The following is a 17,362-nucleotide window of genomic DNA, read 5'->3' on the forward strand; positions in this document are numbered from 1 at the left end:
TAATATAGAACAGAATAAACCGAAATGATTATAAACACAACAATACACAGATCCATAAAGAAAAAAGGCAGAAGTAACAAACTAATAATCAAGACAATACACTAACCAACAACAGGAACAAAGCTAGACAAGAACACCAGGCACAGAAGATTACAAAATAAAACAGGAAGTAAAGTACACAGGAACACACATGGAAAGATCTACCAAAGTAAAACACAAAACATGGAAAGACTGCAAAATCAGGGCATGGACAGAGACAGGACCAAACAGGAGACAGGACTATACTAGAACATGAGACATAAGACTAAGTACTAAGACACAGATCAAAATAATAAAACACAGAAGTACACAGACCAGGAATGACACTAAACATGAACTAAAGCACACAACTAAGAACAAAAGGCACTGGACTAAGAACTGAGGCTAAGAAGTAAAATGCAAGACTAAGAACTAAGATAAGAGGCCAGACAGATACTAAGAAAACTTAAACATGAGAATGAACAAAAGACTTGAACATGATCAAATAATGAACCACAGAAATACAAAACCCAAAACCATGAAACCAGATACTAAGTAAACTAGAACATGTGCCTGAATAAAATAAACAAGGCTACAGAGAGAAACTCAGAACCAAAAACGGACTTAAACAGGAAAGACATGAACACAAAACCACACTCCTAACAGGTCTGGTACAACGCCTGCATGACTGCTGACGCCGCACCAATCTGCCTGTCGATGTCATGCTTCATTTTACCGTCACTGGTGAACAAGACCACAAGATACTTGAAGTCCGTCACTTGGAGCAACAACTCTCTCCCACCCAACAAGGAGCCATCCGGCGTTTTCCAGCAGAGAACCATGACTTCAGACATGGAGGTGCTGACCACTTCACATTCAACTGCAACTCGTCCCAGTTCATGTTGGAGGTCACAGTCTGATGAAGCCAACAGAGCCACATCATCTGCAAATAGCAGAGAAAAAATGCTCAGGCCCCCAAACCGAACACCCTCCTCCCCCCGGATGCTCCTTCAGATTTTGTTCATGAAAGTTACAAACATAATCTGCGACAAGGGACAAACCAGCCATCCCAACACCCACCTGCTGAGTGTACAAACACAGCTCTCACTCTGGTTTTGTAGGGACAGGATGTCTCGTAGCAACAGCCATGGTACCATGAATATGTTTTTATGATGTTTTAAATTGTCACCTGGTGAAATATCAAAAGTTAATACGTGATGTTTTAAAATATACAGTCAGGTTGACTTAAGCACTGACGATTGATTTTCGCCTCAAACTGCAAATGGGAAGTCACAGATGATCACATTGTCTTGTCTTCATATGCATGCCACACACCTCCTTGAAGCTAGGAGGCTCAGCTACATCTCAAACAGACCATTTTTATCCACACCTAACCAACCACGCATCTAAATGAACTTATATCACAACATAAATTGCTCTGTAATCACTGTACAGGGCTGCAGTTCATCTCATCTCATCCTACTACGACCACTCTAAAGAAAGCTGAGCTCCAGCTCTGATCAGCTGTATAACTCCTATCAATCAACTCACAAAACTCAGAGCCGACTAATAACAAACGCAGCAATATGTGCTTACAGTTACAACGCTGACATACTTTTGTCTTTTCCCCGGATTCAGTCCAAAAACAGCTGTTTTCTGTGTCAATAGAGCCCGCCATCTTGGTATTGCACAATCAGTGAGCTCTTTAGGCAGGGTACACCCTGGACAGGTCGCCGATCCATCACGGGGCCACACATAGACAAACAACCAGTCACACTCACACCTAAGGACAATATAGGGTCACCAATCAACCTAGCCTGCATGTCTTTGGACGGTGGGAGGAAGCCGGAGCACCTGGAGAGAATCCACGCAGACACGGGGAGAACATCTCTACACAGAAAGGCCGGGGCCGGGTTCGAGCCTGCAACCTTCTTGCTGTGAGGCGACAGCGCTAACCACTATACCACCGTGCCGCTTCTTTAGGTTTCTTTTCTCATCAAAATGAAGGAGAGAAGAAGAGTTGCTTTGGAACAGATGGTCATTATCGGCCTCTACTGGCCCGTATGAGCTACACAGACATCCAGTGTACCATCAGTTCGTCTCTTCAATACGAAGAGAACGAGCCCACCTACAGCCCTGTAGGAGGTTCTGTTATCAACTTGTATGCCTGTAAAGCATGGGAGTGCTTTAGGTCACAGGAATGTTGATCAATATTCACTGTTTTTATCAATATTTCAATGTTTTGGAAGCTTTATATTTTTTTGGAACATGGTTGTATGGACAGAAATAGTGTTTTGAAGAAAACTCCCAATACATTTGTATTTAGCTGAGGCTTTTATTTAAAGCGACTTACTATTGCTACACATGTCAGAGCCTCTGGAGCAACTAGGGGTTAAGTGTCTTTTCTCAGGGACACAGTGGTGAATGTGTCACAGTGGGGGATTGAACCCGGGTCTCTCACACCAAAGGCATAGTCTTATCCACTGCACCACCACCAAATGGTTCATTTACAGTTTCTCCATATCCCTTAGTTTCTGGCCTCAAAGGAGACCAGAATTATGCAGCTAGGCGTAATGGTTGAGGAGTTATTACTGATTTATTTTAGGTATGTTATTTTAGGCCTTTTTTTTCTGGAAGTAGGTGTTAGTTTCCAAGAGGTTGAATCTCAAAATTGTTTCAGCTTTAAAACGCCTTCAATTTATATCCAAAAGACAAAACAATTAAAGTGTAAACAACATAAAATCATGATGTTCAAATATTTATCGCCATTTTATGAACAAAAACAGAATTAAGAGGCATTAGCAGATTTAGAATGAGACCCAGCTGTGATGAAGAGCTTCAGAAATGAAACTACTGTGAAATATGAGTCTCCTCCTACTGACTGCAGAGCTGCTTCATGGCAGAGAACTCTTTGATTCCAGCTGTGAACATCAGACCAAACACAACTGACAGAACGTATTCATACTGAACATTCAGTTCCAGCATTTCTCCTCTGTCAACATGGAGAAACTCGCTGCACTTTTGTTCTTTTCAGCTCTCGTAGGTACGAGTGTTTCTGACAGTGAGTGCTGGTTTTAAATGATGGATGTCTGCCTTTGGAACAGAACTCTGAATCTAACATGTTGTTTCCCTCACTAGGTAACACCTTGGAAGATGATATTACTGCCAGCAGAGCTGAAGTGTTCTCATCAGAGGGCCGTAGTGTTACTCTGTCCTGTAGCTATTCAGTTAAAGCCGAGAATCTCCAGTGGTATCGTAGGCTGTTAACAGACAGATGCTGTGTCCTCTATGAAAAGTCTGGATCCTCACTGTGCTGCATTATTCTACACCAGGGGTATTCAATTAGAATTCAAAGTCTCCAGTTAGAGAAAATTTCCCGAAGCAAAGGAACATCAAAACGACGACTTGCGTTATCATTCAGTACTATAACGTATAGTTGTATCAACATATGTATTTAGTCAACAACGGACTGTCAAATAATATTTCATTCAGTTTTCACATCAAACTGGAGGGATAATAAATAATACTCTAATAATAAATTCTAAATTTAAGTAAACTAAAATAAAGTGCCTAATTTTTTGAGAAAATGAAATAAAAAGTGTAGCTTGAAGTGATGAAGTGCAGTCTTAACCAATTTTATAACACACACTCAACACATCGTAACAAATAAACAGTTGTAATACCTCCTCTCCTCTTTCATTCCCTCTTACAGAGCTACCACCTCCCTACTTTCTCTTGTTCAGTGAGAAACGTGAGCTCTAGCTTGTCCAGCTAGCATTGGAGTTCTATGAGATATTCTGGCTTTGAACTGCCCGTGGGATGAATGTACATGTAAAAATCTGTACATTCTTGATTAAAAGCCATGTGAAATCTCTTTTCCCTTTCATCTCCTCAATTCCTGTGTGTTTCCAAAACGTCTTTGGTGAATCTGGCGGACTCGACTCGCAAGCATCGGAATGCACAGATTTGATTGGCTGAGCAGCGTCACATGAGACGATTGGAGCACGTGCGATTGGTCTGTGAGTTTCCTGGTCCGCTAAACCAGTAAGCTGGGTTTAACACAGCCCCTGCTAAAAAAGGAAAATCTCAACCCCTCTGTTCTCTCAGGTCCATCTCTAAACTGTCTCTTATCTAAAGTCCTGGACAAAGTAGTTTTTACCCAGCTGCAGACATTTCATTGATAATAATGTTTATGAAAAGTTCCAGTCCGGCTTAAAACCCTGTCACAGCACTGAAACAGCACTTTTAAGAGTTTTAATGACTTGATTTTAACTGACTCAGGAGTCTCTGCCGTCCTAGTGCTCTTAGACCTCATGGCTGCCTTTGACACTGTTGACCACTCAATCCTCTTGTCACGGGTGGAAAACTGTGTGGGAATCAAAGGTACTGCACTTAGGTGGTTTCAATCCCATCTAACTGATCGGAGCTTCTCTGTCCACCTCGGTGATTATTCCTCTGAGACAGCCCCATTTACTTGCGGTGTCCCTCAAGGTTCTGTCTTAGGCCCCATCTTATTTTCTTTGTATTTGCTGCCCCTGGCCTCCATTTTTGAGAGGCATGAGGTCTCTTTCCACTGTTTTGCAGACGATATTCAAATTTATTTGCCCCTGAATGTAAAAGCAAAGGGCTCACTGCAGCCCCTGCTTGACTGTATGAAGGACATCAAAACGTGGATGAACCTAAATTTCCTCAACCTAAACGGAGACAAGACAGAGATCATAGTGTTTGGACACCCTGAACTGCTTGATGAAGATTCTCTTGGCCCTTTAACTTCAAACAGCCGCTCAACTGTGAGGAGTCTTGGTGTTGTATTGGATAGTGTGTTTAAATTTGATAAACAGATATCCGCCACTGTTAGATCCTACTTTTTCCAGTTGAGAACTATAGCTAAGGCAAAGGCCTATCTCCCTCCTAAAGATGTGGAGAGGGTGATTAATGCCTTCATAACTTCTTGACTACTGCAACTCCTTATATGTGGGCTTAGACAAGTCATCTACTCAGCGCCTGCAGTTAGTCCAAAATGCTGCTGCCCGCTTCCTGACAGGAAAGAAGAAGAGGGACCACATCACACCTGTGTTGCGCTTCCTCCACTGGCTTCCTGTTCATTACAGGATTGATTTTAAAATCTTACTTTTAATTTTTAAATGCCTTAATGGATTGGCTCCATTGTACTTAACGGAGCTTCTTCACGTTCATACTGCAGCTAGAGTGCTGAGATTCACCTATCTCCTCCTCCTGGATTTACCCAGAAGCAGACTTAAACCAGAGGCGAGTCCCACACTTGCTCTTAAAAGACTAACTGACATGAATGACTCATTTTGCAGCCTTGGGTTCCATGAACAGCATAACGCCAGAAAGTCCTGAAGAACATGTTGCAGAGGGAGGAAACATCAACCTGACCTGTAAATATGAGGGTGCTATCTACAGTATCCAGTGGTACCGACAATACCAGAGATCCAGACCAGAGTTCCTGCTCTACATCACAGAGAGTGGATCGATTCATCCAGCTGATTCTGTTTTCTCAGCTCACATTAATAAAGAAGAGAAACGTGTGAATCTGGAGATCATCTCAGCTAAAGTGACAGACTCTGCTGTGTACTACTGTGCTCTGCAGCCCACAGTGACAGGAAACACCAAAACTCTGTACAAAAACCTTTGGAGCAACGACAACAGAATACTCCACAACGTCCACTAGAGGGAGTCACACACTGTTAAACTTCAGTGGTTTATGATCTGAATTTGTGGTGCTGGTGATTAAACAAAACAAAACAATGCAGCAGCAGCGTGTGGAAGATACTACAAGTTCTGAAATGTTATTTTAAATCAATTCCGACAAAGGATGATAATGATGTTGGATGGTGTTTATATAAAGAAAGACTATCAGCAGCCTAATAGCTGAGAGTTCTCAACCAAGGAAGTCCTTTCTCTCCACTGCTGTTTGATCCTTAAGGAGTAAATAATTAAAATGTCCATTCTGTAAAAACACATGATGTCAAGGCTCTGACTCAGCATCTGTCAGGGTCGTTGCACAAATTCTGTAAGCAGTCCCTGTGCCCCACCCCCATTACCCACTGCCCCCACCCCCCAAAACCCCCCTCCAACACACATGTCATCCGAAATGTCAACACATTTCAACCTTTTTTCAACATTTACTTCTATGCAATGACTATAATTGCTAAATGCTTTCACCCCCCACTACGATGCCCTTGGTCAAATATACAGGATCCAATCTGGAGATTAAAACATTTGTAAACCAATGATGGTCCATTAAATTGTTTACAGAACAGAACAGAATTCATGGATGACCAAGTAATGACCAAGCATGAAACAATAAAAGGAAAATTTGACGTATGCAAACAATCTTCCTGTCTGGAGCTTAACATCTAGTTTACTCAATTTAAGACCTCTTATGATATGATTTGTCCTAAAATGTGACACAAATGTAATAATGTGAATAGTACTGTTTGAGTAATGTATTGAATAAGTAATTAATGTGGCTGTCATGTGTAATTGAATAGTTGTATATCGTCTGTCTAAAGATTGACCTCAGTCAGGACCTTCACATGTTCTGTCAAGAGTCAACCAGTTTTACCTTATCAGCTTCTTGTTAACTGATGGAAATGATGTCATGTAGTGAATTACAGCACCACAGCAGAGACAAACTCACTATTTGTCAGAGTTGTGAGAGGAAGGAGTGAGGGATTAAGGGAGGAGCAAAACTGGGACTCAAGGACAGAAAAGACAACAGATAATGAAGAGGAAGGGCCAATGATGTGAAGGTCCAGATGTTTCTTGTTGCCCAGGTGTTGCCTTTTAGGTTGATTGTCCAAACATTAAATAGCTGCATGACTCGTGTAAAGGGAATTCCAAACATATTGCATGTAACCCTGGACTCAGGGAGACTCATCTGTGATGTGGCACTGAATCTGTGTAAACGTAACAGTTCAAATATCTCTGTTCTCTGTGGTATCCAGACTTCAGGGACAATGTGTCTCTGTAGGATGATATGATTGACCCTAAAGCTGGATAAATAACAGGCTCACTCAGCTCTCCTCACTCATTCCAGCATACATGTACACGGCGTATATGTGTTGCTGTGAGTCCTTCTGCAGAAGACTTGAATAAGATTCACAGAAAGACAAGTGTTGTTGTCAGAGCTGAAGGTGAAAACCGTACAGCCAGAGTCTGGGACTCTGGGACTTCAAACCTCCCCTCCAAAATACGGGTGAGACGTTGAGGGCCTGACGCCTGAGTGTCTGAGGCTCCCTCACCGCTGTGATCCACAAAGAACCTGGTGGCGGGCAACACTCTCTTTTTGGTGAGTAGACTGTTGAAGTGGAACGATTCTCGCTACCTCTCAGGGTGAGCGTGACAGACGTGTCAGCAGGGCCTGGGGCCGCTGTGTGAATCGGCAAAGCTTTGTGTGAAAGGTACTATAGTCAAGAAATCACTGGGGGGCAGTGGATTTCTTATAGGTCTGGGACCTACTGTTGCATCAGTTCTTTTGGGTCTGGGACCCACAGTAGAGGAGTGTGAGTCATAGGACTCACTATAAAATTTACTATTTTACTTAAGGCTGCTATTCTAGGTGAATGCAAAGTAAATACACAGTATTGTTGAATGTGTTTACTACAGATGTATGACTGAACTGTGAATGAAAAAAAAAATTTAGTGAGAATTGAAAACAGCCTTGTGGGAATGAATTGCGACTGAGAAAAAAAACAACAACAACTAATAGACCGTGTGAATGTTGAACAAAGGCTTTCTGTAAACAGGATAGAATTTCCTCAGACTACTAGCTTTGTTAAAATTTAATAGAAACATGTAAGAAATTAGAGAAAATATATCTATGAAGATTTTCAGTCATCCAGGTCATAGTTATCCAACGAAGGTTAAAATCAAGGGCAACTGGACTTGGTTGAAGATACTGGAAGACGTTTCGTCCCTCATCCAAAGGACTTCTTCAGTTCATGAGGTCATGAGAACACTGCACCACAGAGCGGAAAACATACCAACAAGCGCCCAGAACCACCTGAAGGGGGCACTTACAGCCTGTGGATACCCTAAATGGACCTTTGTGAAAACAGCCACAAGATCCAAGAAGAACAAAACTACAGGGGAGGAGGAAAAGAAGGTTAAACGCAACAACATTGTGATTCCGTACGTGTCTGGAGTATCAGAGAAACTCAGGAGGATTTTCAACAAACATAAGATCCCTGTGTTTTTTAAACCCAAGAACACACTAAGACAGATGCTGGTACACCCCAAAGACCGCACACCCAAACACAAGAAAAGCAATCTAGTGTATGCGGTCCAATGCAGTGAGGAATGCACAGACTTGTATATTGGGGAGACTAAACAACCACTACACAAACGCATGGCTCAACACAGAAGGGCCAACTCCTCAGATCAAGACTCTGCTGTCTACTTACATCTGAAGGACAGAGGACACTCGTTTGAGGACCACCAGGTGCACATTTTAGACAGAGAAGATGGATGGTTTGAAAGAGGTGTCAAGGAAGCATCTACACCAGGGTTGAGAAGCCGTCATTGAACAGGGGAGGGGGTCTACGCCACCACTTATCCCCCACTTACAATGCTGTCCTTTCATCACTTCCCAGGAAACTCAACAAACGTAACCTATTGACCTCAGGTGAAGATACCAACGATGGTCGTTCAGTCTTGGCCACCGGTAGTCCTAACGACTGTAACGACTGTCGTTGCAGCAACCAGGAACACTAACGAACCAGCGGTATCGACGATCCTGGCAAACGACCCCACTGAGGTTAAATAGCTGAGTTTCCCTGCCAGTCAGTCAGAACTGAAGAAGTCCTTTGGATGAGGGACGAAACGTCTTCCAGAATCTTCAACCAAGTCCAGTTGCCCTTGATTTTAACCTTCGTTGGATAGAGAAAATATAGATCTGAAAATCTTTTCTTAGTTACCCGGCTTCAAGGTAATGTCCTCATAACACGAGACTTAAACAAACCTCCCAAATTTGAAACAAAAGCTAATTCTATATTTTAAAGAATAAACACCTTAAAAGGTTAATTCTTTATTACATTCTGGGAATTCAGGGTTTAACTACCAAAGGAAAATGGGTTCAAATAACAGTAAGAAGGAACAAGACCCTTCTATTAAGAATTCTCCTAATATTAATTACATGATTGCTGATTATGGCTTGGGCTGCATGGCTGCTTCTGGAACAGGCTCATTAATATTTATTGATGATGGAACTGATGATGGTCGCAGCAGAATGAATTCAGAAGTGGACAGAAACATTTTGTCTGCCAGTTTACGGAGAAATGATTTGAAACTAATGGGGAGGAAGTTTATCATGCAGCAGGACAATGAGCCAAAGCACACTGCCAACAAAACAAAGGACTTAGAAGGTTTTAGACTGGCCAAGTCAATCACATGACCTTAACCCAATAGAGCTGCATTTCACCTCCTTAAGAGGAGACTGAAGGGAGAAACACCCCGAAACAAACAACTGGAAAATGCTGCGGTAAAAGCCTGGAAGAGCATCACAAATGAAGAACACACAGTTTGACGTCGATGGGTCGCAGGCTTGAGGCAGTTACTGCAAGCAAGGGTTCTGCAACCAAATATTAAATGTTGTTTACTTTAAGATTAGTTGTTCCATTACTTTTGTTCACCTAAGAATGCTGTGGTCTAATACAAACGGTGGTTTGTCCTGAGTTGTTTAACACATCTAGATGTGAATACCAGGAAATAAAAGCTGAAATTCTGAACTCTGGTCTTCTTTTGATCTTGAACCCAAATGTCAACAAAAACAAAGGAATTTGCCTCTTTCCAATACTTTTGGAGGGGACTGTATTGTGTTAACACAGAAGTCTATAACTATGGAACCAAACAACAAACATTATGGAAAGTGCATAGTTCAGAAACAAATAGCATTTAAGAGCTAGCATCTTGTGGCTATGAAAATATTCAGAACAAACTCAAGCCCAAATTAAGGACGGCTAGAAGGAAGGAGGAGGAGAAATTTAAAACCCGCTGTTCTTCAATGACCAACAAAACACTGTGGGACAAACATGGCTCCAGCTAAAAAGAGTCTTTGTGGTTTTAATGAGGTGAGAAGGTCGATGAGTTAAACAACTTTGATGAGAGGTTTGAAATAGCTGACTTCTCTCAAACATCGGGATGGACGATGTCATCGGGTGCGTGGGGGAGGTAGCAGTCGTCTTATGTGCATGTGTTCTCACACAGACTTCACTCTGTAAAAATATTGGCAGACTATTAAGGGCGGCTGTGGCTCAGGAGGTAGAGCGGGTTGGCCGTTAATCAGAAGGTCGGCGGTTCAATCCCTGGCTCCCCCTGGTTGCGTGTCGAAGTGTCCTTGGGCAAGATACTGAACCCTGAGTGAGTGTGAAAGTTTCCGTTTGAGCACTTAGGCTCAGTGTATGAATGTGTGTGACTGGTGAATGCAGATGTAGTGTAATGGCAGCCCAACCCTATTATCTGCATCAAACTATCCAAAAATCCCCACTGATCAGCATGTTCTCACACACCTGCCCCAGGAAGACCACCGGACCAGATGCTGAAATCATACAGCAGAACCCTGGTGTCCTATCTACCAGATGTCTCTGGACCTACGTGATCATCACGTGACTGCTTTGACTTCAGTAGATATGAAGTGTTTTGAGAAAGTCATTATCAACTTGTTTGCCTGTAGGTGTGACAGAGGTACGGCTGCTGCAGCCAGTTACATTTTCTACCTAAGCTTAGAGGATCCTACCTCATATGCACATCTTTTATTTTAGATTTCAGTTCAGCTTTTAATACGGTACAGCCAAATCTACTTATTAAGAAGGTGAATCAACCTTAAACATCTCTTCAGTGTTAGGGGAACTCTGTCAGAACCTAGAACCTTAAATATGGATGCCCCCCGTGGTTGTGTTAGTTCACCTGTACTTTTCACCCTGTACACAAATGAGTGTAGAAGCCATAACCCTAACTATTACATCATCACAGAGACCTGCCCCATCAATATCCCGGATCAACCACTACCGGATCAAGATGGACTCTGTTTCCCAAATGTCTGACTGTTTATTGTGAAGATGAAACTTTCATACCATCATCTGGTTGCTGTTGTTTGTCAAAATCTGTGTTAGTGAGCACTTCTGCTTTGTGGAGATAATCCATCCACCACACAGGTGTGGCATATTAAGATGCTGATCAGACAGCATGGGTATTGCACAGGTGTGCCTTAGGCTGGCCACAATAAAAGGCCACTCCAAATCGGCATGCTGACTGCAGGAATGTCCACCAAAGCTGTTGCCCGTGAATTTTATATTCATTTCTCTACCATAAGTCGTCTCCAAAGGCGTTTTAGAGAATTTGGCAGTACATCCAACCGGCCTCACAACCGCAGAACACGTGTAACCACACCAACCCAGTACCTCCACATCCGGTATCTTCACCTTCAAGATCGTCAGAGTCCAGCCAACCGGACAGCTGCTGCAACAATCGGTTTGCATAACCAAAGGATTTCTGCACAAACTGTCAGGAACCGTTTCAGGGAAGCTCGTCGTCCTCAGCGGGGTCTCGATCTGACTGCAACTTCGCACAGCCATTGAAGAGGAGTGGACCAACATTCCACTGGCCGCAATCAACAACCTGATCAACTCTATGTGAAGGAGATGTGTTGCACTGCGTAAGGCAAATGGTGGTAACACCAGATACTGACTGGTTTCTGGACCCCACCGTAGCCCACCGTAGCCCCCCCACTACAGTGACACTGCACATGTTTGAGTGGCCTTTTATTGTGGCCAGCCTAAGGCACTCCCCATGCTGTCTGATCAGCATCTTGATATGCCACACCTGTGAGGTGTATGGATTATCTCGGCAAAGGAGAAGTGCTCACTAGCCTGGAACATCCATGTGGACAGTCTCTGTAGCAGATTACAACAACGACTGCACTTCCTGTGTCAACTTGGACTTCATGGTTTTGATCAAAATGTTTGTTAGTCTTTTAGAGACTCATCAGATACATTTTCAAATACAATAATCATGGCAGCTGGTTCATTACATGTGTTGTATTTTGTCCTGCATACCTTAAACAGCACTTAATACCTTATTGCTCGACATACTCACTTAGACACCTCCAATGTCCAACAAATTTTACGGTACCAAGGTCGTTTTCTGTAGCTGGTAGGAGAGAATTTCAATATAAGGCCCCTCAAGACTGGAATAACCTTCCTCTTTTCCTGAGATCTATTTCCACATTTCGCTTATTCAAATGGTCACTTTTTTCTTTTCTTGAAACTACATGCTCTTGTTATTAAGAATACCAACGGTATTACATATAAATGGTTTATGTAGAAAATATATATTAGTATGTATATGAACATGACTCTTTCTGTCTTCATTCTCTTTATCTTGATTTTCTTTGGACATTCCTATGTGAGGTGTGACGTTATCCTGCATGTTACATTTTGTCATAAGGCATATTGATAAATGACGTATTGGTTGTTTAATGCACTCAGCTGATTATTTGTCAATATACTTTAATATATGTGCTATGTTAATTGTGGGGGTAAGGGCAGGTGAGCGAGTTTTTGCTTTGTATGTATGTCTGTGTTTGTATATGTGTGGTTAATTTAGTGTCTATACATGTATGCTACAGGACCCCCTTGAAAATGAGATGATACATCTCAAGGGTTTATCCTGAAATAAATTCATATCATGTGAAGTGCACTTGTTCTGGACCTTCCTACAACTGAGTGAGTCTAGAACTGAGATCCTTTTGTTGGCCCCTCAAATCCTGTCAACCACTTGAAATCAAACTTTGCTAAGATGCTCACTGATGTTCGGCATAAATACTCTAGATACAAGATTCTGTAGTGAGGTTTTGTTCAGTTATCAGCTGACTTAAATTGAGTCCTTCTTGTGTTTGCAGAGATGATCCATCCTTTGAACTATGCTTATACTTTAAAATTTAAAAGAAAAAAACCTTTCAGCTCGAATAACCTGCTGCTACCAGTCTGTTAACAGGAGGAAGTGAAACTGAGAGAAGTTAAAATCCAGAGCTGCGAGGAGACGGAGAGATTGAGGGAGGAGCTAAGCTGTTAGTGAACTATAGAAGAGAGAGGAACTTCCATATTCAGCAGAGTTCAATACACAAAGCAGAAACATTCCCTTTATTCAACATGCTGTCATTGGACTATTATGTACTTTCTCTACTGTTACTATCCATTCTAACAGGTATGTGAGATCCTGCTGAGAAAGTTTCATTACTAAAAAAGCTGATGGTCAAGATCGATTCTTCTGGTATCGACAACATCCAGGAAAACCACCAGAGTTCCTCATCTTTCACTTGGGAACACAAAATGCAACAAACTCTAGATGGTCTGCTAAAGTGAGTGATGATAAAACCCAAATGGATCTGCAGATCTCCTCTGCTGCAGTGACAGACTCTGCTGTGTACTACTGTGCTGTGAGGCCCACAGTGACAGGAAACACCAAAACTCTGTACAAAAACCTGACAGCTCCTCTGAAGATTTACTTACTTTTACTGAACAACAGCGCCACCAAGTGGACACTGACAACACAATCTAATTACAAGTTACAATATTACTCCTGTTGGCAACACAACAGCTATCTGTTTACAGCGAGGCACTCCACAAGGAAGTCTTCTTCTCCACAGTTCATTTCACTATCCCTGATGAGACAAATACAAATTCCAGACTGATGATGATGATCTCATAATTGTACCAGGGTGAAAAGTGGTTAAAGAGACTTTGTTGTAACAGAAAGTTCACATGTTAAAGCTCCTCATTATGAGCTGCTCTGGATAAGAGCATCAGCTAAACAGCTGAGATGTAAATGAGATGTAAATGTTGAGAGTTCCTCAACAGATGATGAAGAGGAAGGGCCAATGATGTGAAGGCCCAGATCCATCAGAGTATCAATGTTCTTCCTCTCTCTCCTCCCCTCTCACTGCAGACATGAACCACTGGCTGAGAAACATCCTGATTCTGACTCTCTGGCTAGGTAACTCTTTAAACCTACTGATTGTTCTCCTTTAATCAATCATCTTTATTGATCCATCTCTTCCTCTGCATGTTCTCTTCTTCCCCAGAGTGTAAAGGAGAAGACAGAGTGACCCAGCCAGCAGGAGATGTCATTGCTGCTGAAGGAGACACAGTTACACTTGGCTGTACTTTTGAGACCAGTGACCAATACCCCTACTTGTTCTGGTACAAACAAGAAGTAAATGAGTCTCCTAAGTACATGCTGAAAAGTTACTCAAAAACAACAGATTTTGATGCAGAGTTCACAAAAGACAGATTTAATGCTACAATCAAGGATAAGTCAGTTCCTCTGAAGATCCAGAAGCTTCAGCTGTCTGACTCTGCTGTGTACTACTGTGCTCTGCGGCCCACAGTGACAGGAAACACCAAAACTCTGTACAAAAACCTTTGGAGCAAAGACAACAGAATACTCCACAACGTCCACTAGAGGGAGTCACACACTGTTAAACTTCAGTGGTTTATGATATAGTCAGGATTTGTTTTAGTGGTGATAGAAGCAACATTAAATGAAGCACTACAGATAAAACACAATAAACAAATAACAGAACTTGAATATGTTCATAGTATTTTCAAAGTATCTCCAATACTACTCCAGCAGATTGTTTTCACAGACAATTGAAATGCTTGGTGATTGTAACCATTGCAAGCTTTAAGCTGTGCTGCCTGGTTTGAAGCAATATGTAGACTGTAATACTAAACCCCCATTTGCACCTCTCACCATAATGTCCGTTTAATTCCCACCTACAAGTCCCTGCTCAAAAGCAGGACAGCACAAGTAAAACTGTACTTGTTTGGAACAATGATGGCATTGAGACCTTAAAGGGAAATGAAGCAGTCAATCAAGTTTACATCATTTACACAATGGATTTCCACTACGATCGACAATTATACAAGAAACATGACAAATGTAAACAAATAAAAGACAAAAGAAAAGAAGAACTGTCATATCTTTCACTGAAAGGGCGCCACCATTGTGCAGTACGATAACCTGCAATGTCACGGGGTTGGTTGGCTTTAAGGCTTTGGGCGAGAGATAGTGAAATACAGAACCAGTGAAAGAGATAGTGAAAGACAGAGACAGTGAAAGAGAAATAGTGAAAGAGATAGTGAAAGATCGACATAGTAAAAGAGAGATACTCAAGAGATAGTGAAACATAGACCTAGTGAAAGACAGAGCCAGTGAAAAAGACAGTGAAACACAGAGATAGTGAAAGAGATAGTGAAAGACAGAAAAAGTGAAAGATAATGAACGAGAGATAGTGAAAGACACAGACAGGGAAAGAAATAGTGAAAGAGAGTGAAAGAGAGATAGTGAAAGACAGAAACAGTGAAAGAGATACTAAAGAGATGGTGAAAGACAGATATAGTTAAAGATAGACATAGTGAAAGAAAGAGCCAGTGAAAGAGATAGAGAAAGAGACATAGTGAAAGATAGAGCAAGTAAAAGAGATAGACAGAGATAGTGAAAGATAGACATGGTGAAAGACAGAAACCGTGAAAAAGAGAGTGAAAGACATAATTAAAGATAGAGGTACTGAAAGAGATAGTGAAGAGATAGTGAAAGACAGAGATAGTGAAAGACAGAAACAGTGAAAGAGATACTGAAGAGATGGTGAAAGACAGAGATAGTGAAGAGATACGGAAAAGATACAAATTGAAAGAGATAGTGAAAGAGATAAAGAAACAGTGAATGAGAAATAGTGAAAGAGATAGAGAAAGAGATACTGAAGAGATAGTGAAAGACAGAATTAGTTAAAGATAGACATAGTGAAAGACAGAGCCAGTGAAAGAGGTAGTGAAGGAGAAATAGTTAAAAATAGAGATACTGAAAGAGATAGTAAAGAAATAGAGATATTGAAAGATATAGTGAAAGACATAATGAAAGAAATAGTGAACGAGAAATAGTGAACGAGATAGTGAAAGATAGAGATAGTAAAAGAGATAATGAAAGACAGAGATAGTTAAAGATAAAGAGAGTGAAAAATAGACCGTGAAAGAGAGTGAAAGATAGAGCAGGTGAAAGAGATAGTGAAAGAGATAGTGAAAGACAGAGATAGTGAAAGACAAAGAGAGTGAAAAATAGACCGTGAAAGAGAGTGAAAGATAGACAGTGAAAGACAGAGATACTAAAAGAGAGAGATAGCAAAATAGACAGTGAAAGTCAGATAGTGAAAGACAGAGATAGTGAAAGAGAGATAGTGAAAGTGAGAGATAGATGGATGCCACGAACAAAGGACAACCAGTGGAAACTCAGAATAGAATCAAATATAATAATTGTTTTGAAAGGTTTTCAAATTATTATTATTTTCATTGTCAGTTATTTTAGTAATTGTTCCTTTATTTGTTTTTTTAAATTTGTTTTTATTTCACGTTTATGGGTAATGGGAGTTCGGGATGTAGCAACATGTAAAAGGAAATGGCAGACATGAAAATATATTTTGAATGCTTTTATATGCTAAAGCAAGATTAAATAAATGTAATAAAGAATTCCAAATGTCACAGTGAAATATATCATTATCAAAATATTGCCTATAGACACACGCACACACCTGTCTATAGATTTGTATCACTCTTAACCCTGCCTTGGCCGACCTCGTCCTTTCTCCCAGTACTGTATCCTTCTCAGATCATTTCCCACACAGTTTTGAACCTGGTATCTTATTTCCTCTACCTGCAGCTTTTGGTGTGCAGCAGTCTCTGTGACCATCTCCCTCTTATTTTATCGTAGCAGTCAGCCTTGGCAGCGGCTGCAGCACTACAGCCGTTCAGTCACTGTGAGCCAGTTCCAAATACTGTCAGCAATCTTTACACCTTGTCATGGTCACATATTTGTTTAATCAGCTAATATCTCCTAAGTTTGTTATAATATCGATAGTCACAGATCACCACCAGTAGTATCAGCAGCAACAACAGCATCAGCAGCAACATCCCCAGCAACAACATCAACAGCCCACAGTGTTTAAAGCAAGAGCTGGGTATTCCCTGTGTTTCTTTTTCAAAACTGTGTCATACCATTCGCTGATGTATCAATACAGAAGCATCAGTATACGCATATCAGCAAGGAATACATAACAATATATTTCTGTATCAATATTTTGAGAACAGCCCTATTTAAATCCTTGTTCCATGTGCCCCTTTTATACTTTGAGTACCTGCCCTGGTTCTGATAGCAGGCACTTTGAACTGTAGCCCATTATGTGACCTGAGACTATGACTGCTTTGTAAAGTTAAAAATGTCCTGTTTAAATAATTTGGAAGTCTACCTAACATATCTTTGCAAGTGA

The 17,362-nt window shown here is 41.3% G+C and overlaps 1 protein-coding gene and 1 gene segment (V, D, J or C); both read left to right on the plus strand.

Annotated features, from left to right (window-relative positions):
• The first annotated feature begins 4,331 nt into the window (after positions 1 to 4,331).
• On the plus strand, positions 4,332 to 13,752 carry LOC119901639. Its single transcript, XM_038717210.1, has 5 exons — positions 4,332 to 4,401; positions 5,343 to 5,626; positions 10,623 to 10,728; positions 13,290 to 13,477; positions 13,642 to 13,752. The coding sequence occupies exons 1-5, from the start codon at positions 4,332 to 4,334 to the stop codon at positions 13,750 to 13,752; spliced, it is 759 nt and encodes a 252-aa protein (XP_038573138.1).
• Positions 13,753 to 13,987: 235 nt separating this feature from the next.
• Positions 13,988 to 15,003, plus strand: LOC119902825. The segment is given in 2 exon segments: positions 13,988 to 14,037; positions 14,126 to 15,003. Coding segments are annotated over 2 exon segments (426 nt in total).
• Positions 15,004 to 17,362: the final 2,359 nt, after the last annotated feature.

Source organism: Micropterus salmoides, unplaced genomic scaffold (genome assembly GCF_014851395.1).
Source record: "Micropterus salmoides isolate LMB-PRFRI ecotype aquatic unplaced genomic scaffold, ASM1485139v1 Ms_hic_scaffold_14, whole genome shotgun sequence".
Lineage (NCBI taxonomy): Eukaryota > Metazoa > Chordata > Actinopteri > Centrarchiformes > Centrarchidae > Micropterus > Micropterus salmoides.

What these genes read in the sequence shown, in the direction of transcription:
- LOC119901639 (XM_038717210.1), top strand. Translation starts at nt 4,332, where the DNA reads ATGGCTGCCTTTGACACTGTTGACCACTCAATCCTCTTGTCACGGGTG. An exon ending in TGCCTGTAGGTGTGACAGAG is followed by an intron (nt 10,729 to 13,289) that starts GTACGGCTGCTG and finishes TTACTAAAAAAG; the next exon opens with CTGATGGTCAAGATCGATTC. An exon ending in ACTCTGCTGTGTACTACTGT is followed by an intron (nt 13,478 to 13,641) that starts GCTGTGAGGCCC and finishes GCAACACAACAG; the next exon opens with CTATCTGTTTACAGCGAGGC.